This window comes from Rhinoraja longicauda, chromosome 22 (assembly GCF_053455715.1).
Source record: "Rhinoraja longicauda isolate Sanriku21f chromosome 22, sRhiLon1.1, whole genome shotgun sequence".
Taxonomy (NCBI): Eukaryota; Metazoa; Chordata; class Chondrichthyes; order Rajiformes; family Arhynchobatidae; genus Rhinoraja; species Rhinoraja longicauda.
In genome coordinates, this window is record NC_135974.1 from 4,651,871 (window position 1) to 4,678,670 (window position 26,800).

General features: G+C 43.5%; 1 protein-coding gene across 5 annotated transcripts in view; it reads right to left on the reverse strand.

Annotated features, from left to right (window-relative positions):
• Window positions 1-26,800, reverse strand: part of LOC144604351 (engulfment and cell motility protein 2) — a 145,014-nt gene that overhangs the window by 52,746 nt on the left and 65,468 nt on the right. For 4 of the 5 annotated variants that reach the window (XM_078418639.1, XM_078418637.1, XM_078418638.1 and 1 more), the window contains exons 3-9: window positions 26,570-26,610; window positions 18,489-18,561; window positions 18,171-18,221; window positions 16,061-16,230; window positions 14,360-14,380; window positions 11,956-12,055; window positions 3,242-3,393 (exon numbers count right to left, since the gene is read on the reverse strand). In XM_078418639.1, coding sequence (XP_078274765.1) covers window positions 3,242-3,393; window positions 11,956-12,055; window positions 14,360-14,380; window positions 16,061-16,230; window positions 18,171-18,221; window positions 18,489-18,561; window positions 26,570-26,610 — 608 coding nt within the window. The remainder of the gene's footprint in view (window positions 1-3,241; window positions 3,394-11,955; window positions 12,056-14,359; window positions 14,381-16,060; window positions 16,231-18,170; window positions 18,222-18,488; window positions 18,562-26,569; window positions 26,611-26,800) is intronic. The other variant, XM_078418641.1, reaches the window with a different exon arrangement.

The following is a 26,800-nucleotide window of genomic DNA, read 5'->3' on the forward strand; positions in this document are numbered from 1 at the left end:
TCCCCAAGATTTTCTATGTCTCCACACACCAGCTGGGCTTCAATGTGCCACTCGAAAGAGAACAGCTACAAAATGCAGTAGCTCATGACCTTGAAGTATTGGTTCAGACCAACGTCACTTCAATCCATGATCTTCTGAATCCAGACAAGAGTGCTACCCAATGGACCATTCACTGATACAAAATATTAGAACTCCTGGTTGGGAAACTAATCTAATTCATGACAATGAGGCCATGAATTCACTTTATGGACCATCAGGGATCTCCAGCTGGGTACAGATACAATGTAGTGAATAGACAACATAACTGGTGATCCATGGGGCTGTTGTCATGATTTTTAAGTCACACTTTCGAATTATTACTTTCAACTTCTTCCATGGCCTTTTATTCACATTTTCTTTGCAACTTCCAGCCCAACAATTCTTGATATATATGTGCTTGTCAAATTCTGGTCTCTTGCATATCCAGTTTTCCTGGACTTATCATTGCTAGTAATATCTCAACACCAGACTCTAAAACCAGACTCCCCAAACCTCTCTGTCTCTCGCACAATCGTTAAGATGCTCTCATCGCTGTCTTAATAATGTGGCTCAGTGTCAAATTTCATGCAAACATGTTCCTGTAAACAGCTTTTGAAGTTATCCATGTTCTTTAGGTTTGCTGCCTGACCAGCTCCTTTTAGTTACTCCAGCACTTTGTGTCCTTTTCTGAGCTTTTGAAGTTATACTGCATTAAACTCACTGCTTGGGCTAGATTACAGCCAAAGGATAATGAGACGGCATTCAAAATATAATAGATTAATATTCACAGGAGTCACAAGATATTCAGTTAGTAAGCAAAACTATCAAATTTGTATTTTAGTCACATTTGGTTGAGGAAGATGAAAGATTGTTTAGAAACAGTTGAAATTGTTGGAACACATGATGAAACATTTATTATTATGAAACATTTCCATGACAGCGTGATTTAATAAACACCAGTCTAGATAGTATAGCAGGAGTACAAAGCCACATTAATATCGTGATAACCAAGCTTTCTGTTCAGAGAACCAAGAAGATGGATTTCACTTTGAAGCCTGCAATCCAAAGAATCCTTCACAACAAATGAAAGGAAAGTTGGACAAATGAAAAGTTGGCTGCCTGTTTATATATATTTTTTAATGTTGATAGAAAAGACTGATGGTCAATGTTTCTAGAGCACAGCTGCAGGAACAGTCGCGAGATAGATGACCACACCATCTGCTGGAGTGACATAGGTTAATTATTGACCAAGATAATTGTGAGAAAACTAAAAGAGGTGGTGGTTCAGTTTCCTAAAACCGGAGAATTCTTAGTCAGAAGAAATGCCTCGACCTGAAACATCACCTATTTCTTTTCTCCAGAGATGCTGCCTGACCCACTGAGTTACTCCAGCAATTTGTGTCTTTATATCTTTGGTGTAAACCAGCTTCTATAGCTCCTTCCCACACTCAACGTTCATATGGTTGGGTTACAAGGCATGAATATTGAATTATCCAAAGATAGGAAACTAGACCTCCCCCCCTCCCCTTCCTCCCCCTTCCCTGTGCTCTACCAGAACTCACATCTATTTCCCCCCTTCCCCTCGGCCTACATTCTTTCATCCAGCTTCATAATGTGCTACTCTTCAATCCTCTTGTCTCACACCTTCAGTCTTTTCATCTCTAGCCGGTGTCCAACCAATTGCCTATCAAACTCACGTGTATTATGTCAGGCTTTGGCCTGCCCCATCTCTCTTCCACCTTTCTTCCTCCCCCCACAATCATTCTGAAGAATGATTCTGACCTATCCATGTTCTCCACAGATGCTGCCTGACCCAGAGTTACTCAGTCTTTTTTGTAAAGCAGCATCTGCAGTTCTTTGTTTCTAGGATAGTTGGAAATCTGCCCTTCCCTTCTTTGAACAGTCTACAGAACTTTTTAATATCTCTTCAAAAGATTGAAGAGACATCTATTTAATGACTCACCTGCAGTGCAGTATTCCCTCAGTACTCCCTCAAATTTGCAAAAAAACCATGTCTTATTCTTAAGCCTTAAATTTGCATGATTACCTAAAAATCACTAATTTATCAAGAAACAAACTGCTTGGATGTAAAGGGGAAGCCCTAGCCCAATAACTTTCCAATCCACTTTGATACTGTAGAGGTTGAACTGCCAGTGATGCATTTAACCAGGACCTCAAGGAAACTTTTGCTTAAGTTTCATATGAAGTACTCCCAAGTAAAGTTTAGAGTCACACAAATCCAGGGTATCTAGGAGAGCAGAGGAGTTAAGAGGATATAAAAGAGTTTTGTTCTGGAATACATGGGCTGAAAAGATGGTGGACACAGATTCAACAGTAACTTTTAAATATGAATTAGATTAATATTTGAAAAAGGATAAAAGCGTAGAACTCTATCACAAGAAATGCAAGACAGATAGGTCATGAGATTGTGCTTTTTCTATTTTTTCTTTAGTGTGACAACAACAGGTTAATCTGAACGAAGAGGGGTCTCGACTCGAAACGTCACCCATTCCTTCTCTCCAGATATGCTGCCTGCCCCGCTGAGTTACTCCAGCTTTGTGTCTATCTTCGGTTTAAACCAGCATCTGCAGTTCCTTCCTACACAGGTAAATCTGAAATATGTTGATGCGTCGACAATGGCAGAGTGCCACTAGGTGGCAGTGTCCTCCTGTAAATTCTTATTCCCACATCTAGTCTAACCGGTTTGGTAGGAAGGAACTGCAGATGCCAAAGTTCTGCATATACCGACCGAACTGCATAAACCGAAGATAGACACAAAATGCTGGAGTAACTCAGCAAGACAGGCAGCATCTCTGCAGAGAAGGAATGGGTGATGTTTTAGTTCTTGGGTCTTGACCCGAAACGTCACCCATTCCTTCTCTCCAGAGATGCTGCCCGTCCCGCTGAGTTACTCCGGGATTACGCCTAACTGGTTTGATATCTGTAATGCTGAAACCTATCTTCAGACAAGACTCACCAAGGCTTCTTGTTTAGCAGCAAATCACTTGGGCAGGTGGGCAAACATTTTCAGTATACGAATGAGAAGCTTAATCACAGTGAGACAACAATACAAACATAATTTTCAACACAAGAAACGCAGTAGAGAAAAAAAAGTGTATATAGCATTCCCAAAAGCACTCAGTTTTAACATTTTTGTAATATCTTTGCCCAGGATTCAAGGTACACACATCTGGACTGGTGTAGGAAGCTCTGTAATACTTACACCTGAAGATGAGCAATGAGCTGCCCCACTGTGATCTGCTCGGCCACTTTCTTGTACAAGCTCTGGCTGTTTAGCACCATGCTCTCTAGAATCGCCAGAGACCTCTGCAAGATGGAAGCATCGACCGTCGTTTGGTTGACATAGCTTGCAATCTGAGAAATCAATAATTTCCCCATGAATGGTGGGAACCAATAACCAAATAAACAAGTGCAGGAGGGTTAAATGTTCTACTGGTCTGACAGTACTGAACTCCCAGAGTGGAGTGTAGGAACAAGCAACCGCGGTGTTCCATTTCACATTTAATTTGAGCGTGATTTGAAACAGAGATAAATACATGAACATAGAAGAGTTTCGGATAAGAACACAGGCCATTCAGTCACTTATGTCTGCTCTGCCATTCAGTTCGACTATGGCTGATCGATCTTTCAATAGAGATCCATTGTCCCGCACTAATCCTATCTCTATTTATTTAACATCTAAAACTTTACCACTCTTTCTGGAACCGACTCAGCAACGAATCATCCACAACTGATTAGATACTTGCCATGGTCTTGGTGAAGACATTTCTTCTCATTTTTATCCTGATTGGCTTTATTTTGAGACAGTTACTCTTTGTTCTCAACGCCCCAGTCAGGGAAAAGCCCAGCTGTCAAACCCCTTGAGAACTTAATTCATCACACTGAAAAAAACGGACATTTTTCAACTCTGGAGTATATAGGCCCAGTCTGTTTATTCTTTCCCCTTGGGTCAAATCTAACATTCCCATGGTCACTCAAACAAAGAGTCGGCACAGAGACAGAGGGTCAAATGGGCACCTCTGCATTGTGAAAGTAAGTTATTAAAATTTGGAATTAACATCCGTTTAAAGCACATTCAATTTGACGGATAGAAGTCCTTGAGCAAATGGTGTCCTGACCTACAGACGATGAGCTGGGCAAGGCCGACACAGTGGCATTGTGTTTCAAATATCAGATGTGTCTGCAGAGGCCTGTACCATTCCTCAAGGGCTAGGTGGGTTGAGGATAGGAGATGGAATTAAACTAATGAAAATAAATCCAGTACAAATAAAAATAATATCAATTTCCCCCCAAAAAACGTTGAAAGAATTTGCAGCATTTGTGGATGGAACGGGATGGTTGATATTTTGGATGGAGAACCTGCATCAGGACAGAATGTCGAAGGAAGATAATTAGTACATGGAGGTGAGAGGGACCTGCTGGACAGAGGCTAATTGATGGAAATAAGAAAACAATAGGCTGATGGAGCCTGATGGGGAAGGAGAGAGGGTGATTCTTTCCCATGTCCACCAGTCCATCCTTGATCACTCTCCTTTTAGTCACCTTTCCCATTCCTCCCTCATTGCCCACTTCACCATTGCTTCCATCTGCCCACATTTATCTACCTGGGTTTCTTCCTTGGTCATGTTCCCAACTACTCCACCACCTGGTTCCATCGGCCTGAAGGGTCTAGGCCCAAAACGTTACCCACTCCTTTTATCCAGAGATGCTGCCTGTCTCACCGAGTTACTCCAACATTTTGTGTCTATGATCGGTGTAAACCAGCGTCTACGGTTCCTTCCTACACTCCATTCTCCCATCTTCTTTCATCTCATCCGTTTACCCATCACCTAACAGCCGCTCACTTCTACATGCTGGCCATTGTACCCCTGCACTCCCAGTGATACAAGGTTATGATTCTTAATGACGACCATCCATTTGCTGCTCAACTTGCTGACTTCTTCCAGCAGTTGATATTTTGCTCCAGATTGCAGCATCTGCAATCTCTCTTGTTTCTGTTAGTCATTAAACTAAAAGTCTGTTCTAAAAACACATCTGACTCATTAAGCTCCTTCAAGAAAATAAATCCACCACCCTTCAACTGCATGCCCTGAATGAGACTTCAGATTCACCAGCGAGATGGATTCTCAATTATCATTGGCGAGGGATTAGAGATGGACAATGATTGCTGGCCGTGTTGGCAATGTACACAAATTATGAACAAACTTTAGCGGCATCCTAGAATTTTTGATAACTGGTATGTGGATCAGATACAAACCAGTCAAAAGTGCTCTGTGGCTATTTTGCATCACCACAGTAAACAAACAGAACATATGGCAATGCTCAATACTGCGGAGCACCATAAATAAATCCGGAATGGAGAAGAGCTGTCCAAAAACATCCTGCAATTGGAATCATTTTGATTTTCCTCAGTCTGCAGAAACCAGACTGGGTTTTACAGTTCCCAAAGCAATTTACTGTTCACAATCAATTTTATACTGTTGACATGGTGGAGGGGAAGCAACTGTGCCCAAGGTACACCCAATAAATATGTTTTTGGTGATAATTATTTCTCAAACAAAGATAAATATTGCCCAGGAGTCTGAGCAGAATCTTCTTTGTAAATGTCCGGTCAATTTTTTAAATGTCCAGACAACAGGGGAGACAATTTAATATAACTACAGAAAGGACAGGGAGCAAATGGTGTGACCACAAGAGGCAGGAGCAGAGGGAAAATAAAGTAAAGGAAAGAAAGGCAAGGGTATGGATGGGTGCACCAGGAAGGAATCAGGCTTGAATGCAAGGATAAGGATTTGAACTGTACCATTATTAAAACAGAGCGAGTGAATATAGAACAGTACAGATAAAGAACAGTCCCTTCGGCCCACAACGTCGGTGCCAAACATGATGTTAAGACCAACTCTTACATGTCTGCACATAATCCATATCCCTCCATATCCATACGACTATCCAAAAATCTAAAGTACTGCTATCGTATCTGCTTCAACTACCACCTCCAGCAGCATGTTTCAGGTACTCCCACCCTGTGTGTTTAAAGAAAATAATACTTGCCCTGCACATCTCCTTTAATCTTTGCCCTTCTCACCTTAAAATATAAAGTATTTAATTTTTGCATCCTGCAGGTAAAAAGGTCTGACCGTCTACCCCATCTATGCCTCTCATAGTTTTATACACCTCTATCAGGTATCCCCACAATATCAGGCATTCCAGTAAAAATAAACACTCCAAGTGCGTCCAACCTCTCTCTCCCTGCAGCAAATGCCACCTAACCCAGGCACTATTCCTGTAAAGCTCCTCTGCACCCTTTCCAAAGCCTCCATATCTTTCCACTAATGGGATGGCCAGAACTGCTAATACCTCAAATGTGGCCTAACCAGAGTCTTATAGAGTTGCATCATGACTTTCTGACTCTTATATTCAATGGCTCGACCTATGAAAGCAAGCATGCCATATGCCTTATTTTCCACTTTGTCTACTTGTGTTACACTTTCAGGGAGTTATGCACTTGGACCCCAAGATCCCTTTGTACATTAATACTGTTAAGGGTATTAACAATTGTATAATTTGAACAATTGAAAAATTAACAATTGAAAGCAAATATCAGGCATTCCGAGAGGGCTTGTATACAAAAACAGGGATGTAATGTTGAGGCTCTACAAGGAGCTGGTCAGGCCGCATTTGGAATATAGTGAGCAATTTTGGACACCATATCTGAGGAAAGATATGCTGGCTCTGGAGAAGGTCCAGAGGAGGTTTACAAGGTAAATAATCCCAGGAATGAGTAGATTAACACATGATGAGCATTTGACGGCACTGGGCCTGTACTCACTGGAGTTTAGAAGAATGAGGGGGGGCCTCATTGAAACGTACCGAATAGTGAAAGGCTGGGATAGAGTGGATGTGGAGAGGATGTTTCCACTAGTGGGAGAGTCTTGGACTATTCATAGCCTCAGAATTAAAGGACATTCTTTTAGGAAGATGAGGAGGAATCTCTTTAATCAGAGGGTGGTGAATCTGTGGAATTCTTTGCCACAGAAGGCTGTGGAGGCCAAGTCAATGGATATATTTAAGGCGGAGATAAATAGATTCTTGATTTGTACGGGTGTCAGAGGTTATGGGGAGAAGGCAGGAGAATGAGATTAGTAGGGAGAGATAGATCAGCCATTATTGAACGGCAGGGTAGACTTGATGGGCCGAATGGCCTAATTCTGCTCCTATCACTTATGATCTTAATTTGACCTCCCAAAATGCATCACTTCACACTTGCTCGGATTAAACTCCATCTGATATTTCTCCGCCCGTTTACGTGGCTGATCTATATCCTGCTGTATACTTTGACAATCTTCCTCACAGTCTGTGACCCCAGCAATCTTGGTGTCATATGCAAACTTATTAACCAACCCATCTATGTTTACATGTAAATCATATATCTCAAACAGCAGAGGTTCCAGCACTGATCACTGCAGTGTTTCACTGGTCACAGATCTCCAGCCTGAATATTGTCCATCCACCCCAACTCTGTCTTCTATCAAAGATAGACACAAAGTTCTGGAATAACTCAGCAGGCCAGGCAGCATCTCTGGTGAAAAAGAATGGGTGATATTTCAGGTCAGGACCCTTCTTCTTACTGGTTATGCTGCTGCCTTACAGCTCGGTGACCTCTGGTGCTCTTTGTTGGAATTTGGACATTCTCCGTGATCATGTGGGTTTATCCTGGGTGTTTCCTTTTCCTCCCATAGGCATGGAACAGTTTCACTGCGTGTATCCCTTAGTTTTCACCTCTTCAATACCTAATAATGCACCATTGTGGGCTCCACCTTTCCAGGGTGTTGGCTCTGATTTGGCTGAGACACTCAACACCAGTGGACCACACAGGCACAACACAGTGGACCACGAGACTCTGCTTCCCCTCTTTAGGGCAGGTCACTGGGCTCTGTAATCAGATCTGTGCTCGCCTGTACTCAAACCAGATGCACTCTCAATGTGCTCAAAGATATTCCTCCACCAAAAAATGAATTACTACAGTCCGAAATCTTGGAACACCAAACCACAACAATTATCAGGCACAGTTTGTCAGCACTAATTAGGACAAGGCAGGGCTGATGTTAATTAAACCACGCAGCACATTCCCGGAGTGTGACATGAAAACCTGCGAACCTCAACACTCAGCTGCAGTGTGACCCAATGCTGACGACAGACGATCTCGCACCCTCAACAATTCCCATGCCATTGCACGGAACGCAGCGGGATGGAGAAACCACTGACTGAAAAACAGGCAGAACAAGACAGATAGGAAGGTGGAGAGAGTGTGGAAGAGGAATGAAAAGAGAAAGAGATGGAAACCATGGCAGTAAGAGTGGGAAGTATCCAGGAGTGAAAAGGGGGAAATGGAGAGGAGATCCGAGTGCGGACGTTTGTTGGAGTGAGGTAAAATGACAAACAAATGAAGGGGCAAGGGATGGAGACGATGGTAAAGAATAAACACACCCAGCAATAAGTACGTCTATTCTATGATACGCTTGGTCGCTTTTCCCTGCAGGTTTTCCCCACTTATTTCAAGGAACCAACTCCTGAATGGAAAGATGCAGTTTGGAAATAGCTCCTTTTAGACCACCATGTTGCTGCCGATCACTGGTCACCTGTTCACACTCATTCTATGTTATCCCACTTTCTAATCTTTTCCCTGTGTACTAGAGACAATTTATAGAAGACAATTAATCTATACACCTGCACGACTTTGGTATGTGGGAGGAAACTGGAGCACCCTGGAATCCCACATGGTCACAGGGAGAACGTACAAACTCCACAAGCTAAAACCCCAGGTCAGGATTGAGCTCTGGTCTTTGGTGCTGCAAAGCAGTAGCTCCATCAGCCACACCACTGTCACCCGTACTTATTGCAAAAGTGAATTAGAAAAACTGCACGAGAAGAGAAGTATCAAAACTGGGGAATGAGATTAAAATGAATGGCTCATATCAGAATTTTCAGTGCTAATCAGATATCCAGAATGGTCTGAAAATACATTGCCAATGTACTGCCACACACATTGATGGCAAACAAAGTCTGTGTGGGGAATGAAATCTGTCAAGATAAAACCTTAAACCCCAGACCCGCACAGTCTTCCATCAAAGCCACACATGGAACCAAATGGATTGTCATTTCCTACAATCTTGGATGACCCAGATCTCCTGACTGCTCAGAAAGACCCAGTTCAAGATTTTACTCTGTAATTAAAATTTCAAGATGAGCACTGAGAGTTTATGAAAACAGAGAGTGGAGAAGAGAAGAGAAGCAGGTACAATAACTGAACTGTAGTGTCGGGACCATGAGGACAGCTCTCTCTCCCTGACCCTGCCTGAACTTATGAGCCAGCGAGCGAGAGCGAGAAGGGTGATAATCTACATTAAAGCGAGTCTCTGAATGAAAAATAAATACATGGACAAGTTTTAAAATTTACTCCCCCTCTACGCTGCCATGCAAAAAGGCTCAATTCCAGCAAAATATATATGGCAAAATAAGTATGATTATCTCTTATCCAGTTTTAATTTTGAAGTGAATTCTCACCAAGAGTTTACACCAAAGCATTAGCCTGTAATCACACATGAACACAGCTGTAATTCAGCAGTTTCTGTATTGAGGCTGATTGTCCTGCATTTCCATTTTCTTCCTCACCTATACAGAAGGAATGCCTTGATGGGTCATTAAACAGCAGTAGGGCACACATGCTCAGGGCAGTGGGGAGAACACACCATAAAATGAGTTAACTCACTGGCTCTGTGCCATCAGTCCCGCTAGGTCGTGGGAACAGGATCTCTTGGCTGAAGGCTAACACTAGAGTTCTCCCAGAAGACAGGGAGTCTGGAATTGCTTCCAGGCGCAGTAACTCTTTGTGTCACAGCAAGTAAAGATTAAAGTCAGAAGGAATTACAAACCCTCAAGGTTAAACATTTGATTGCGGCAATTCCTTCATTGGTCCCATTTGCTCATATTCCTGGTTTTTAAACCAACGATACCATTAATCAACTTTATACTCTGAAGGCTTCATTTATCTTGGCTGATGAGTACGTCTCATATGGAGCTTGTGGATAATTTTTCCCAATCTCCAGTCATCACTCTCTTCCCCCACAATTCCAACCAGAATTTTCAGGCAGGATAAAAAAAATCAGGATTAAAAGCTGTTTTTGGAGGATTAAAAAAAAGAGTCAGTGCCCAGTCCGAGGTTCTCCTGCCAGGGGTTCACTAGCAATTCTCGCTCATCAACAAAACAAACCAATGTTTGCTCATTAAAGTGAGAACCCCAGGGAACAACGCACCAAAAACAACTTCAGGTGACATGGCCTTCGAGGTGTAGATACCAAGGCTGAGTATGTCAAAGGTGCAGAGGGAATCTCCCTCCGTCTCTATGACACTCCGTGATTCTAGCCACAGGAGAGCCAACCTCCTTCAGCACCAGAGTGAAGATCTAGTCATTTTCACATCTCTGAGGAAGAAAGTTAACCACAAGAATGGCCAACGTGGGCAAATGATCCTACTTCCTTAGAAGACTTAGGAAGTTCGGCCAATCCCCAACAACCCTCACCAACTTCTACTGATGTGCTGTAGAAATATTTTACTGGAATGCATCACAGTATGGTTTGGGAACAGCTCCGTCCAAGCCCACAAGAAACTGCAGAGTTGTGGAGGTGGCCCAGGCCATCGTGCAAACCACCCTCCCTTCCATTAACCCCACCTACACTTTGCACTTCCTCTGCAAGGCCGCTAGCATAATCAAGGACCAGTCCCACCCCAGTATCTTCTCCCCTCTCCCATCAGGCAAGAGCTACAGGAGTTTGAAATTACATACCTCCAGATTCAGAGACAGTTTCTTCCCAGCTGTAATCAGGCAACTGAGCCATCCTCTCACCAGGTAGAGTGCTGTCCTGAGCCATCTATCTCATTGGAGACCTTTGTACTATCTTTAATTGGACTCTATCTTGCACTAAAGGTTGTGCACTTTAACACTGATTGAGAAGCAACCATCAGAAACTAGGCGCTGCAGTCCCTGGGTTGCCCAGAGTTCCACCAATAATTAGTACCTGTGAAGAGACTCAGCTTCTCAACCAGAAAACACCAGTATTGGTATCATGAGAATGGGCAGGAGCTAATAAATCATAAATGCAAGGCATTTTGGATTGACAACACCAAATCCTAAGGTAAAGAATACATAAAGCCAGTATTATAATATAATAGAACGTTTCTGACCAAGAGGCTGTACTATACTATGGCAATTGAGATTGAGCTCCTAGCTCTTCCAGCACCAGGTTCGCAACCCTGCAGATCATGGCTCTTCAAGAATATATATATGGGTACTATTTAAATATGGAGTGTGTTTCTAACTTCACCACTCCTTTTGGAAATAGATTCCAGACGCTCAAGTTTACATTGGAAACAAGCAGGCAATGGCAGAGGTGCTCACCTAGAGGGCCACACGCAGCAGGAAGTGCCCCAGCAGCGAGACGGAATTCAAGCGTGCAATGGCGACGGTGAAGCCCAGAAGGCCGCGGGCTACAGAAAGTGCCCCAGACGCAGCTGAGGCAGTTAATGCTCGGGTTATTTCAGGCAGGGGATGTGATTCCAACTTGTGTACAATCTGTCTTTCATAAGGGTTCACAGAATGTAACCCTTGGGTAAGTCGGGGAATGCCTGCACTTCATTAGTTGTTGAAACATTATTTGATATTCTGAGTTATTGCAGGACATGAAACTCAAATCTTTTCTTCCAACAATCACGAGAATTAAGAATGACAATACCAATTGATAGGCAGCGATAAATCTTATGTTCCACCAACTCAATAAACTGAGGGCAAAGTGAATCTTGAACAGGAAGCCAGCCCCATGATCAGTCAATTAGGCTCCTTCTCACTCCCGTTCCTCTGACCTGTTTGATGAAAGCAGTGGAGATCATATCCCAGGAGATGATGCCATGGTCCATAAGCTCCAGGAAGGCCGTCAGTGTGAAGGCCAGCATTTCACCAAAGCTGCAATGAAACATGCAAAACATTTCAAAGGTCAACACACAGAAACTAGTCAGTTACAGCGCATCCAATTTCTTGCGTCAATGAATGAAAGCAACAGCAGTGATCACACCATCCTGCGTGAAAATCAGACAACCTTCACCAATCTACAGGCCCTCCCCAATACAGCTGATAATGCATTACCCAGTACAGATAATGATCCAAATGGACAAGACCTGCCATGACTGTGGAGATACAAGATGCAGATACTGCAATCTTGAGCCATTCATGGCAGTTCTATCGGTCAGTTCAATTCCGCTTTCACACTGACGGCCTTCTGTTCAATTGTGGTCAGCAGTACTCAGACATCCAGGCTTGAATACTTTCTCCATCCAGAGACTTTGCTCTAACTGTTAAATATCTTCATTTTATTGTGCGAGAACCCACTATTTATTCCGATGGCCAGCAACCCTCCCTTTGATCTTGATCTTCGTATTACAGGAAATAATTTCCCATAAGCCTAACCTAACAAATTCTTAGAACATTTTAAACAACCCGATCAAATCACCCCATAATCGCTGCCCACCACGACAATAACTAGAAGTCTTCGGCTCTGGTTGATTACCAGTGTTTATGGGATTTTACATAGATCTGATCGGTCTGCTCAGAGAAATCTCGCAAGCACAAACTGTTTCTCTTCGAGGTCACCTATATCGCAGGGGATCAGTGGTGACGAGGTTATGTTGCTGCCTCACAGCTCGGTGACTGTTCAATCCTTTAGAATTTGGACATTCTCTGCGATCATGTGGGTTTATACTGGGTGCTCCCTTTTCAATAGACAATAGGTGCAGGAGGAGGCCATTCGGCCCTTCGAGCCAGCACCGCCATTCAATGTGATCATGGCTGATCATTCTCAATCAGTACCCCGTTCCTGCCTTCTCCCCATACCCCCTGACTCCGCTATCCTTAAGAGCTCTATCTAGCTCTCTCTTGAATGCATTCAGAGACTTGGCCTCCACTGCCTTCTGAGGCAGAGAATTCCACAGATTTACAACTCTCTGACTGAAAAAGTTTTTCCTCATCTCCATTCTAAATGGCCTACCCCTTATTCTTAAACTGTGGCCCCTGGTTCTGGACTCCCCCAACATTGGGAACATGTTTCCTGCCTCTAACGTGTCCAACCCCTTAATAATCATATGTTTCAATAAGATCCCCTCTCATCCTTCTAAATTCCAGTGTATACAAGCCTAACCGCTCTAGTCTTTCAACATACGACACTCCCGCCATTCCGGGAATTAACTTAGTAAACCTACGCTGCACGCCCTCAATAGCAAGAATATCCTTCCTCAAATTTGGAGACCAAAACTGCACACAGTACTCCAGGTGCGGTCTCACTAGGGCCCTATACAACTGCAGAAGAACCTCTTTGCTCCTATACTCAACTCCTCTTGTTATGAAGGCCAACATTCCATTGCATTCTTCACTGCCTGCTGTACCTGCATGCTTCCTTTCAGTGACTGATGCACTAGGACACCAAGATCACGTTGTACGTCCCCTTTTCCTCCCATAGACATACAGGTTGGTAGAGTTACTCTGTAAACTGACCCTTGGTGTAAGTGGCTAGTAGAATCCAGGAAGAGTTGATGAGAGTGGGGATGGGGGGGGGGGAGGAGGGTGGGGGGGGGGGGGGGAGGAGAGTGGGGGGGGGGGGGGGGAGGAGAGTGGGGGGGGGGGGTGGGGAAGGAGGGTGGGGGGGAGTGAGGAATATTATTGGCTTAGAATAAATGATTACTTGATGGCCAACTCTGACTCAGTGGGCTGAAGGGCTTGTTTCAATGCTATATAACAATGACACTATCTACAGACAGAGAGCAGACAATCAGATAGGCCACGCGAGAACGGGAGATCGGTCAGTCAATAGGTAACTTCAGAGTAAACTGCCCAGACAATGGTTAGCCCGTCAAATCACTCTTGTAATATGATATTTTTAATGCTCAGGAAAGACTAGATCATCTCATGTCACTGACCACTTTCCAGATGGTTAGCCTCAAGGTACACACCAGGGTTTGGACAAATCAACCAATAAACAAAGACCTGTCGGCAGGAAGATATTCGGCTGTTTATGATATTTCACCTCAGGATGGTGTGGAGGAGGTCTGATTTACCATGGGGCATGACTGTTAATGTTACACTGCTTAACATGGCCATGGCTGTCAATTACTTATAAAGCAACACGACTATTTAATGTTGATACAAGTGGTTATCCAATGAGGGTGAGGCAAATCAGCCAAGCATGTCTCAATAGTTTCACACAAGAGCATCATTTACCTGAATTTATCCAGCAAGTTGCTTGAAGTGATGGACAAAGGAGGTAAACGAGGATACTTGGTATTAGAACAGACCAGAAAGGAGGAACAGGCAATATTGACTTTTCACATTCATCCACAAATCCTAAACAATACTCACTGCTTCTCTTGAAGTCTAACCAACACTGTCACAGTTAACACAGCATGGATTTCATGCACTTGGAATCCTTTCTACAATACATCATTGTCAAACATAGAATGCATGGCAATCAACTCCCTACCCATCACAGAGTCATCAGGGAAACATGGGTTGGGAGGCTGTGCAAGGAACAATAACCAGGGGTTCATTCTATGCCATGGCTCTTCATCAGGAGAGGAAAGAGTGAGCAAGAGCAATCCAGTAACAGTGGAATATGCAAGTCCTCCAAATCAGCAAGATAGCCACCATCTCAAACTGGATCTGGTCAAAGTTCACATTTCAAAGTTTAGTTTAGTTTAGAGATACAGAATGGAAACAGACCCTTCGGCCAACCGAGTCCGCACCGACCAGCGATCACGCTAGTTCTATCCTACACACTATGGACAATTTAATAGAAGCCAATTAACCTACAAACCCACACGTCTTTGTAGTGTGGGAGGAAACCGGAGCACTGGGCGAAAAATCACGCGGTCACGGGGAGAACGTACAAACTCCACACAGACAGAACCCGTGGTCAGCATCAAACTCGGGTCTCTGGTGCTGTACGGCAGCAACTCTACTGCTGCGCCACCGCGCCGCCCTTTCAGTCAACAGCTCACTTCATAGTAAGCTGCCCAGCCAATGGTTAGCCTGTTAAATTACTCTTGTCAGAAGATAATTAAGGCTCAGGAAAGACAAGAAGATCCTATGTTTTCTGGCCACTTTCCAGAAGATTAGAAGCCGTGTAGCCAAAGCATGGTGATGCCGAAGCATGTGAATGAGTTTGATTGTAAGCAGCACATTCAGGAAGCTACTGACGGTAGGCATCGTACTGCAGCACAGCAACTGGGTTGATTACTTTAACCAAACGGAGCCAGTGTGAAAACCACCAACTGGTGCACAGGATGCAGCATGTTGGTTTCAAGGGGTCGTCGTCGTCAAGCTGGGCACCATGACACAAGAAGGGATGCTTCCAGGGCAGATTGCCATTTGCAGAGGAAGGTTTTGCTTGACAGGCATTGGGCATGGTACCCAGCTAAAGGATGTTCTCTATAATGACCCAAGGCATCGATACCCATGGTTTAAATGAGAATGACGACTGTTTGCAAGTGTTCAGAAGGCTAGAACCAATTTATAGCATGGGCTCGTACAGCACGTCCACTGTTGCTTCAAGGTGTTTATGTTTAGGCTTCTGGTTATACCATCACAGATTCCCTAGAACAGATCATTCATTGGTGTTTACTTATTTCCATTTCAAAAATTACTGCTGAATCTACATCTACATCCATTCAGACAGCATGTCCCAAATTATAAGAAATCCCCAAAGCACAATTTTTCCCTCATCTCAAGTCTTGTTTTGTTAATAACCTCAAACCTGTAGTTTCAAGTTCATTATAATTCTCCTGATAACTACTACCACACATAACCTCCCCACGGAACATCTTCTCTCAGCTGCCTCCGAGTATCCCAGGTTCACCAACTCCTCCAAATAACTGTCTCACTTCATCATTACTATGTATTGAACAAAAACAAAAGGCAACTCACTTGGTTCCACTCTCCACCAGCAACATCAAGATAAAAATTCCTTCCATGTTGATAAATTCAGTAGCAAAAGTGGCATCAGCTGAGAGCTTGGCCAGTTCCTTCAGAGCATCAAGTCGCGAGTCCAGGCACGAGGACTGGATCCTCTCCAACAGCTGACGGGCTGCTCGATTCTATGGACAAGAGTCAGGTTAGGATTATACATAATCCCTAAAGAACACTTTAACCATCTTCTTCAAAACCAAAGGTTACAATTTAACAAAAAAAAGTCAACCACAACACCATAGAAGTCCATCCCATTATTCTACCCCTTCATCGACAAATGAGTGAGCAGTGATTGTCCAGTCGGCCCCTCAAACCTGCCCCATTCTGTAGAATCATGGCCAGCCCGCCGGTAATCGTAGCTCCATCTTCATTTACTGTACGCCTATACTCTGCCTTAAAAATGTTCAAAAACTGCTTCCACCACCCTTTCAGGAAGCAAGTTTCAAAGACTAATATCCGAAAGGAATATTTTTGCCTCTGCTGTCTAAATGAAGTGATCTCTTATTAGAAAACAGTATGCCTTAGATTCTCCCATAAGAAAAGATATCCTCTCCACATCCACCCTGTCAAGACTCCTCAGAAACCTACGTTTCATCAAGTTCCCTTTGTTCTTCTAAACAGCAGCAGGCACAAGCTTAGCCTGTCCAATCTCTTCTCAAAAAGATAACATGCCCATTTCTAGTATTAGTGTAGTAAACCTTTGCCAAAATGCTTCTAATGCATTAACTCCTTAAATAAGGAGGCCAATATTGCACAGTGTTCCAGCTGTGGTCTTACTGATGTCTATGTAAATAAAGTACTGCCTCCTCACTTTTGTGTTCAGTTTTCCTCCTAATCAGAGATAACCCTGTTGCCTAATTTAGATGCTAGTTAATACACTGAAGGACACTAAGTGTCAGAGTAACTCAGCAGGTCAGGTATGCTGAGGTGAATAGGTGAATTTCAGGTCGAGACCCTTCTTCAGACATTGTTCGGGGGGAGTGGGGAGGGGGAATGGGGGAAAGAGAGAAGAAAGCTGGAAGAGGGGAAAGCAGGAGAAAGCATGGCAGGTAATAGGAGGAAGGCGAGGAGAGGTTTTGATATGCAGATGGCTGGAACAAAGGCCAGAGATAAAAACAGACTGTGTAAGACAAAACTGAAGAGCTGTGAATTGTGAAGCCAGAGGGAGGAAAATAGCGAGTAAGAAATAGGTGGGATTCCAGGTGGGACAAATGGGAGAAGGGTGGGGATTAGTTAGAGGTTACCTAATTTTGGAGAATTCAATGTTCATGTAGTATCCAAGTGGAATACAATGCGCCGAGTACTTGCTAGACCCGTGTGCTAGTCTTACTAATCACGCACGAGGAACAAAGATGCTCTCAGCATCTCAAGCTCAACAACCAAAAATATTTTTCATTGTACAAATGAGCAATGAGAAAACATCCACATTTTTCCATATTACATGCCAGACTTCACCACACACACACACAACCCTCTCAAAAGTTATGTATTCGGCTGGTATATTATCAGTTTCTATACTTGACATCTCTGCCCTTCAGGAAGCAGGCCAACTGATTCGTCCTCTCCCAAAGGTTATGGCATCCCTCACAATGGCCCTTTCCTGCAAGTCCTGAGTGTTCTCAACAGGCTCCTAAATGATGTGCGGTGACAATAACAGCCTCTTTAAATCTTGCCGTCACGTGATCAGCCAACAAGAATAGATTCTGGCAACATTTCAGATGCTTCAACTGTAATCCTATCCCTTCAGCACAGCACAATACTGAACTTTGTTCCTTGATCTTTTGAACATCCATATTTTGATGGTTCCGGTCTTTCAGACGATGCACGTAAATAAGGTGCGTAATTTTCCCAGTTTTAAACAGCATGACTGACTATTGTTAAATCTAATCTGGAATCACAGGAACAAATATATGGCATCTGGAAACTCATGAGTCTCATTGAAATGAGGCACGGTCCAATATCAAATGTGCCTCAGATCCCATCGTTGTAGCAGGCTAATAGACCCAAAACTGCCTCTTCATTGTTACCATCTCTGAGAAGATGCATCTTCAACATCACGAATACTCACTGGGGAAATAGCCAGCCGCAGAATAGTCCCATTTTTGATTTCATTGCGAGTCTAGCGTGGATGAGAGGGGGGGGGGGAGAGAAAAAAGGAAACCTTGTTAAAAAGAACAGTGAAAAGAACATTTTTTACTTCCTTGCCTGAAAATTGATGTACAGTTCCAAAAGGTGAAATCTGGGAATAATTCAAGAAAGAATTGGATGCTACATGAAAGCATCCTTCTTTATATTGCACATGCAATGATTGTTACCAAGTTACTGAAGAGAATTATATTCAAGGGATTGTGTAAATTGGTTCTGATGGAAGTGCCAGGGAACTGACCTTCTCAGTGATGTACAGCTGAGTCCCATCAGCGTAACGCAGTGTGTAGTGTTCTGGGTTTGGCAACGACCATCTGCAAATGAAAACAAACTACATCACAGGAGAGTCATCAACTTCTGCATGCTACATTGTAATTTGTCACCGAGACCAATAACTAAGATACTGCACGCAGGCTAAAAATGGAGTCAGGCAGTACAGCTGGCAGCAACATGTTCCTCCACGACGAGCTTGATGCTTTCTACACTTATTTTGAAAAGATGATCAGTTGAATGACGTCATTCGCCCAACAGCTTCAGGTACATCTGTACCCATGGTCACTGTTGCAAATGTCAGAGTGAATCAGTGGAAAGCAACTAACCCAGATGGAAGGAAAGCAACAAACCCAGCCCCCGTCGTGTCCACAGAACCTGCATGGACCAGATGGCAGGAACATTTGTGGACATCTTTAATCTCCCCGTACTCCATTCTGAGATTCCACCCTCATTAAGATAACTGCTGCCATCCCAGTACCCGAGAAAAGTCAAGTAGCATGCCTTAATGACTACCGTTCAGTGGCTCTGATATCTATCATCATGAAGTGCTTTGAGAGGCTGGTCATGGTGCACATTAACTCCTGCCTCCCTGATAGACTTGATCCACTGCAATTTGTCTATCGTCGTAACAGATCCACAGCAGACACTGTTTTCCTGGCCTGACATTCATCCCTGGAACATCTAGATAACAAGGACATCTCCACATCAGCTCCACCTTTAACACCATAATCTCGACCAAACTCTTGGACCTAGGAATTAGCATCCTTTGCCATTGGATCTTGGACTTTGATCCACAGACCACAACCAGTGAGGATAGGTGACAAAGCATCCTCCATAATTCTCAACCCTGGGGCCCCGCAAGGATGTGTTGTCCACCCCTTACTATGCTACTTATACACTCATAACTGTGCAAACAAATTCTGCTCTAACTCCATTTACAAGTTTGCAGATGATCCTGTTGTGGTGCGCTGCACCCCGAATGGTGAGATAGAGTACAGGAAGGAGAGAAAACATTTAGTAACGGATTTTAATCAACAACCTCTCCCTCGTTGCCTGCAAGGCAAAGGAGGTAGTTAATGACTTCAAGTACTTGCTCCAATCAGGATCAATGATACTGTAATGGAGATGGTCTAGAGCTTCAAGGTGTAAATATCACCAACTTGTCCTGGACCAACTACTTTGAAACTACGACCAAGAGAACATACCAACGCCTCTCATTCCTCAGAAGACAAATGAAGTTCGGGATGATTCCAAAGACTCTTACCAACTTCTACAGACGTACTGAAACGTGTGGTACGTGCTTTAAAGATTTTATTTCTTCTACCCTTTCCCATCAGGCAGAAGATGCAATGACTGGGGTGAAAACGGTCTTTGAATATGTTGGCTGCTTTCGCAAGGTGTGAAGTGTGGATGGAGTCGATGGTGGGAAGGTTGATCTATGCGGTGGATTGGGCAACATCCACAACTCTCTGCAATTTCTTGTGGTTTTGGGCAGAGCGGTTCCATGAAGCATGCCCAATAATAATAATAAACAAAAATTGACACAAAGTCACATGAACCAGTGATCAACCGTAATAAACAGCAGTAACTCTTGACAATTGGTTACCAATAACAGTAAGCATAAATTTCATTACTTGGGTAATATTTTACCACTCGCTGATAACATAATTACTATATATCACTACTGTACAACAATCAGGAGCATGGGTAAAGGAGTGACCTGTCTGTCACTCCAGCTGGTCTACAGTAAGCCTTGTCCTCAACTCTAGTTACCTGCTTTGGCCCATCGAATAATTAAAAAAGACATGCAACTAACAGCCCTTGAGCACTAATTATTACTCTGATAACATTCAGACAAAACCAGGGTGAAAATGGGTTTATTCAGAGGACATTGACACTGAGGAAATGTCCTCCAGCTCTCGATCCTCAACATCTTCTCCACAGTAATCAGCATCATGGGTCATCGCACACAAACTGCAATGGTAACTCAGCTCCCTTCCATCTCGGCAATGTTGCAGCCTGCTCCTCCATTGCTCTGCAGTGTCCCAGTGTAATGGACCAGATACAGCCAGGTTGGTCAATAGTGAAGCTAGTTCCTGCACCCCTCCTGCCACAGCATCCTGTGACTCTGGATTCCCTTTGTCCCTTCAATTGATAATGGTTCCTTCAACCTTAAACACTGGAGTAACTCTTCACCCGTCTCCTCCTTCAACCTATGTTGCGATATCTATTTTTCTCCCATTACACCACAATAAAACAATGCTTATGCAAACTGCTATAAACATACCAAATTCACCTCAATGGTGTATAATGTAGTAGGCCTTGGATAAACAAGCATGCAGGAAGTATGACCAATTGCTCAAATTTAACACAAAATGCTGGAGTAAATCAGGGGGTAGGCAGCATCTCGTGCGAGAAGGAATGGGTGATGTTTCAGGTCGAGACCTTTCTTCAGACTGGAGAACTCTGCAATCTGCAGACTTGTAGTCTGAAGAAGGGTCTCGACCCAAAATGTCACCCATTCCTTCTCTCCTGAGATGCTGCCTGACCCACTGAGTCACTCCAGCATTTTGTGTCTACCTTCGATGTAAACCAGCATCTGCAATTGTTTTTCCTGCTCAAATTTAACTACAGGTCTGACCCCGGTACAACTGACAGAAAGAAAAGAGATTCTCGGAGTTGCTCATTGTGGTGCTGCAGAAGGTTCAGTAACACTAGAGATAACCGCCAAATGGGACAGGAAGCAGCAATCCTCTCCTGGTTTGACATTCTCAAACAAATATTGAGCTCATGGCAGCCAAGGATGACAACAGCCTTGGGCAATTTGCTCTAGGGCATCGCCATGTTTTTGTCAGATAACAAGAGCTAGTGAGTCAGGTAAAACTACAACCACTGGTACAAAAGTTCTATTGCATCCTTGTGCTAGGGTAAAGGATCTACCGGGAGCGGAAACTTTCAACAGGGAGGGGAGGGAAATAGTGGGAAAGTGGGTGGTGGGAGGCGCTACAAGTCATGGCCCATGTTCCATTTTGGGGTGAGAACATTATAACATTGGTGAGAAGGCCGAAGTGCTTCAGCAGAATGTTGCCAATGACAAGGCGTTTAGTTACTTGGCAAGGTTAGGCAAGTTCGAGTTGTTCCCCTTTGCAGAGATGTTCAAAATCAATAAGGGTTACAACAAAGATTTCAGTTCCCAGAGGACTGAGAGATTAGATGATTTGAAATAGGACCAACAGCAAGAGTTATATACCGAGTAATGCTGCTCAAGGGTCAGTACAAGGACTATTGGTTTTCACCGTGTATGTTCATTACTTGGATTTGAACAGACACAGAACAATTTCAAATTTTTCAGACAACACAAACCTCAGACACTCAGTAAAGTGACAATGATCACTCCCCACCCTCCCCCCCAAAAAATCCAAATTGCTGGAGTCACTAGGTGGGCCAGATAGCACCCCTGGAGAACATGGAGAGGTGATATTGCGGGTCAAAAAAAGGGTCCCAACCCCAAGTGTAAACCAGCATCTGCCGTTCCTTCTTTCTCATAACCACTGTAAAGTTGGGATACTCCACCTTCCCATTGAGATGGCCAAGAGATGTAGTAGAGGTGTTCAAAACAATGAGGGGGCAGCCAGAATAATGCTTCCATCGGTGAATGAATCAATAAAGAGGCAGGTTTATTATGATTGGTAACGCATTCAGAGGCAAGCGATCAATATGTGAACTGCACTCACTCACCAGTGGAATCAGCCAATTTGCTACTTAAATAATAAAACAAAAGGCACCGTAGAGAGCCAATATGGATTCTAAAGGCTGAATGGCTTCTTTCTGTGATTCTAAAATCTTACAAGGAATCGGCTTGTAAAAAATGACAATCTGGGAGCCTAAAAGGGTGGTTGAAGCAAATTCAAATGTATTATTTGAAAGGAAAATTGGATAGGTACTTGAAAGAGGGAAAATAAGGTATTAAGGAGATAAAACAGTGGGATTCATTGGATATTTCTACCAAATACAGGAAGGAGGTAGAGAACCCAGTATCATGGTACAAGGAAAATAACCTCTCCCTCAATGTTAGCAAGACAAAAGAGCTCGTTACCAACTTCAGGAAGAATGGTGGAGTACAAGCCCCAATCTGCATCAATGGTGCCAAAGTGGAAATGGTTGGGAGTGTCAAGTTCCATGGCATTAATATCACCAATGATCTGTCATGGACCAACCACATTAAAGCGGCAGCCAAGAAGAAACACTAATGCCTCCACATCCTCAGGAGACTGTGGAAATTTGGCATGCCTCTAATGACACTTACAAACGTCCACAGATACATCATAGAAAGCTTACTGCTTGGTTGCATCACGGCTTGATTTGGAAACAGCTCAGTCCAAGACTGCAAGAAATTGCACAGACTTGTGATATAGCCCAGTTGATCACACAGACCAGACTCCCACAATTGACTCCATCTACACATCATGCTGCCTCGGAAAAGCAACTCGTATACTCAAAGACATGTCCTACCTCGGTTATTCCTCCTCCTCTCTAATCCCAAATGGCAAAAACTGCAGAAGCTCGGGAACAATCTCTTCCCCGGATATCAGGCTTCTGAATCGTCCTTTCATTATCTAGGGTACTGTTCGCTTCATCTCTACTCCATTTGTGGACATTGGACATAGTCCATGGAACTGATGCTCTACAATGCCGAGAACTATATACTCACTGTATTTTCCCCCTTTACACCAACTGTTGAGTTTGAGTTGATAATATTTATGCATAATACATCCGATCTGTTTGGATAGCACGCATAACAAAGCTTTTCACTGTATGTTGGTACAAATGACAATAATAAACCCAAACCAAGGATCCAGGATAAGTATAATGGGACGATAAATTAGAGAATCTAAAATTCTCATTCATTACCTCACTTCACACTTTCTCTGCTAAAATTCTCCCTCATTCCATCAGACCCTTTCTACTTTCTACAGACCTTAGCTATCCTTGGGCCACTCGTCTCATTAGTTTCAACATTTCACAGGTTGGTTCCCCATAGTCCAGCTATTTCCCTATTATAGGGGATCCCTATTATCCTCTATAGATTTGAGATCAGAGGGTTCAGAAAGCACAACAGTGAGCAGTACAGCCTGGAGCACACACAGAGGGATTTCTCCAGAGATGCACGAACATTCAGTAATGTTCACCAGCTTGAATAAACGCACTTCCCACACACAGACTTGGGTTAAGGTTACATTGAGAAAGCAAATGTAGACAATAGTGCTAGAGTTAATAACTGCTTTTACAATTCCCATCCATCACTCACTCGATGATTGCAGGCTGGAACAAATTTGCTTTGCATTAGTCTAGATGGTTTGGCATTGACAGCAGTGGGCCACAGGGAATAAAATTCCTTCTTGTGTGTGGTCTCTGGCACAGCACTTCCTGAACAGCACGCAAAGTGGGTTGGCTCATGGACATAAAAAGGTACAAATACTGTAACTTTCATTTATAGAGCCCATTTAATGTGGTAAAACCTCCAATTACTCATTCAACAGCTCCAGCATCAGATATGGAGAGCAGTTTCAATATTTGACAAATAACTTGGGTTGAAAAGGATCTTGAGGTAGGAAGAAGGGATACGGAGATAGAAAGGTCCACAGCAACAAAAAGGGCAGGGAGATTTACCATCCAGGTGCCTTGGGAGCAATCACGAAGCGGCAGAACCTTGTTGGGCAGTCTTTTAAACAAGAGACAAATGTGAAGTAAAAAGCGACAGTCAGCTGCCAAGAGATACAAGTAACTGGCCTTGAACCAAGTCACTGCATCCGGAAAGTTTTGAATTTCATTTGTGTGGCTGATTATGATGACCCACTTTCCAAATTTCTCCATCTCTGCTTCTCGTCTCAGCACCCCCTTCCTCGCCCCAACACCCCCTCCCTCCGCTTTCCCAACTCTCTCCACACCAACCAGGCAACACATCCAAATTTTCTTCTTCAGCTCTAATGCTCTGGGTTACAATTCCGATGGCGGCAAACCCATGGGTCTTTTACCCAAGGCACCATTCTATGTGCTAAGTGGACGACTAGGAGCATCACATCACATCACGCCCATCTACACCCAACATTTTCATCTCCGAGGCCCAAAGGTCTGGAATTTCCTTTCCCAAATCCTCAGGAATTAGGATTTGGGAAAATTGGCAGAAAGCAACTTTATATATAACAGGAGTGCAACTAATTGATAACAAATTGAGGGGGAAAAAAGCAAATTGTCAAGGTACAAAGACAATTGAGTTAATTATGGGGGCGATATTTCTACATCTACATTCACATAATACAAAACATGTGGAGTGTACAAGATAAAAGGTATAAAAATTAAACATCACAGCAGGTTTGGATTCAAACTGCGAGCTGACAGATTTTTAGCATCTAAGCACATGTTTGCCGTAATGATGCCTTTCAAATGTACAATCAAAATAGACGATAAAACAAAATTGCTCAATGGGTCTGGCAGCAAACGAAGAGGGAACAGACTGATGACATTTTGGGGCGGGACCCTTTTCAGACTGATGGAGTTGGGGAGAAAGCTGGAAATAGAGCAGTGGGGATGAGGCAAAGCCTGGCAAGTGGTAGGTGGATACATGTGTGGGGGGGGGGGGGGATTGGCAGATGGGTGCAGTAAGTGACAAAGGCGAGAGGTGAAAAGGAGGCAAAAGGACGTCAGATCTGGAAAGAGGAGGTGCGATGGATGGATATGCAGGGCAACGGGTGTGGTGGGAGAGGACAAAAGGGAAATATGGGGCTCAAATATATGGTCATTTAAAGGAGGCCACATATGGTCCTGCTGAGCCGGACGGCCACAATGCATAGATCAACTTGCACTTTACCCTGTCCAAAACTGTTACAACTGTTTCGTTTCGTTGGGTTGCTGCTGTCTAAATTACCTAAATTATTGCATCGTATGGGAGGCGCATTCCCAATCTCGTTGTACCCCTGGGTACAATGACAATAAAGATATATTGTATTGTATTGTATTGTATTGTATTGGGAGCACAGGTTGCTTGTACCCCAGTAGTACTTCCAGATGAGAAACCCTAGCAGCCCTTTCAGGTGAGACAGAGGCTCATATGCATCCACCCCCACCCCAGTGTGCACACATTCCTTTCACCATCCCCCATCACAATAGACAATAGGTGCAGGAGTAGGCCATTCGGCCCTTCGAGCCAGCACCACCATTCAATGTGATCATGGCTGATCATTCACAATCAGTACCCCGTTCCTGCCTTCTCCCCATACCCCCTTTCCCCACTTCCGCACACTCATCGCTCATCCAAGAATTCCACTCACTCAACCGGTTTTCCCAATCACTCCCCCCTTCACCGGCATCCAGCTATCACTTGCCAGATTTGCCCCGACCCCCATCATATTTTTCCACCAGTCTTCCCCCTACTCCAGTCTGAAGAAAGGGCCTGACCCAAAATTTCATCTGTTCACTCCCTTCACAGATGCTGCCTGACCCACATCCTTCAGCACTTGAGTGTTTCGCTCAAGATTCCAGCATCTGCAATCTCTGTGTCTCAACAAAATCAGGCTTATTAAATGAAGGCTAATAAATAATATTTAAATTGGCACTCCATATTGAGGAATCCTACTGACGTGCAGTAATGACCATAACAGACATAAATCACTTACTTTGTAGCCAAACAAAACAGTCAACTTTGGCTTAAACTTCCATAAAGCAATGCTAATATCACAGCTGAAAATCTTCGCTTAACAGCCAGCAAAAACATGCACAATGTTCTACATATAATCACTGGATGCCTCGGTATAATCTGCATAATTTTTACAAATACAAAATAACATTACCAATTGATTATTCATACAAGTTTACCGACACTTAGTTAAATGCAGCACTCTATACTATATTCCTCCCACAAATCTTATTTATCAGTCATGGTATACCTTTCTATTTCTCTGACAACTTACTGAACTATAACATTGCCTTTTTACCAATTACATGATTGGATACCTTTCTTTAAACCCATGCTGCTTTGACTGCAGTACTTACCCATCGCAAACCTCTCTGATTATTGCAATCAGTGGCTTTTTCTGCAAAGAAGAAAGAATTTAAAGATTACCAACCAACTCAAGCAGGTACCATTTCAGATCACATTAATCTTACAGCAGTTACACCAAATGTCCAATTAATCAGCAACTCAAAGACACAGGAGTATTGGTTTTACTTACAAATGCTCATGAACATGGGGGTTGCATTTCTCAACTTTCCAGGCAATTCCAG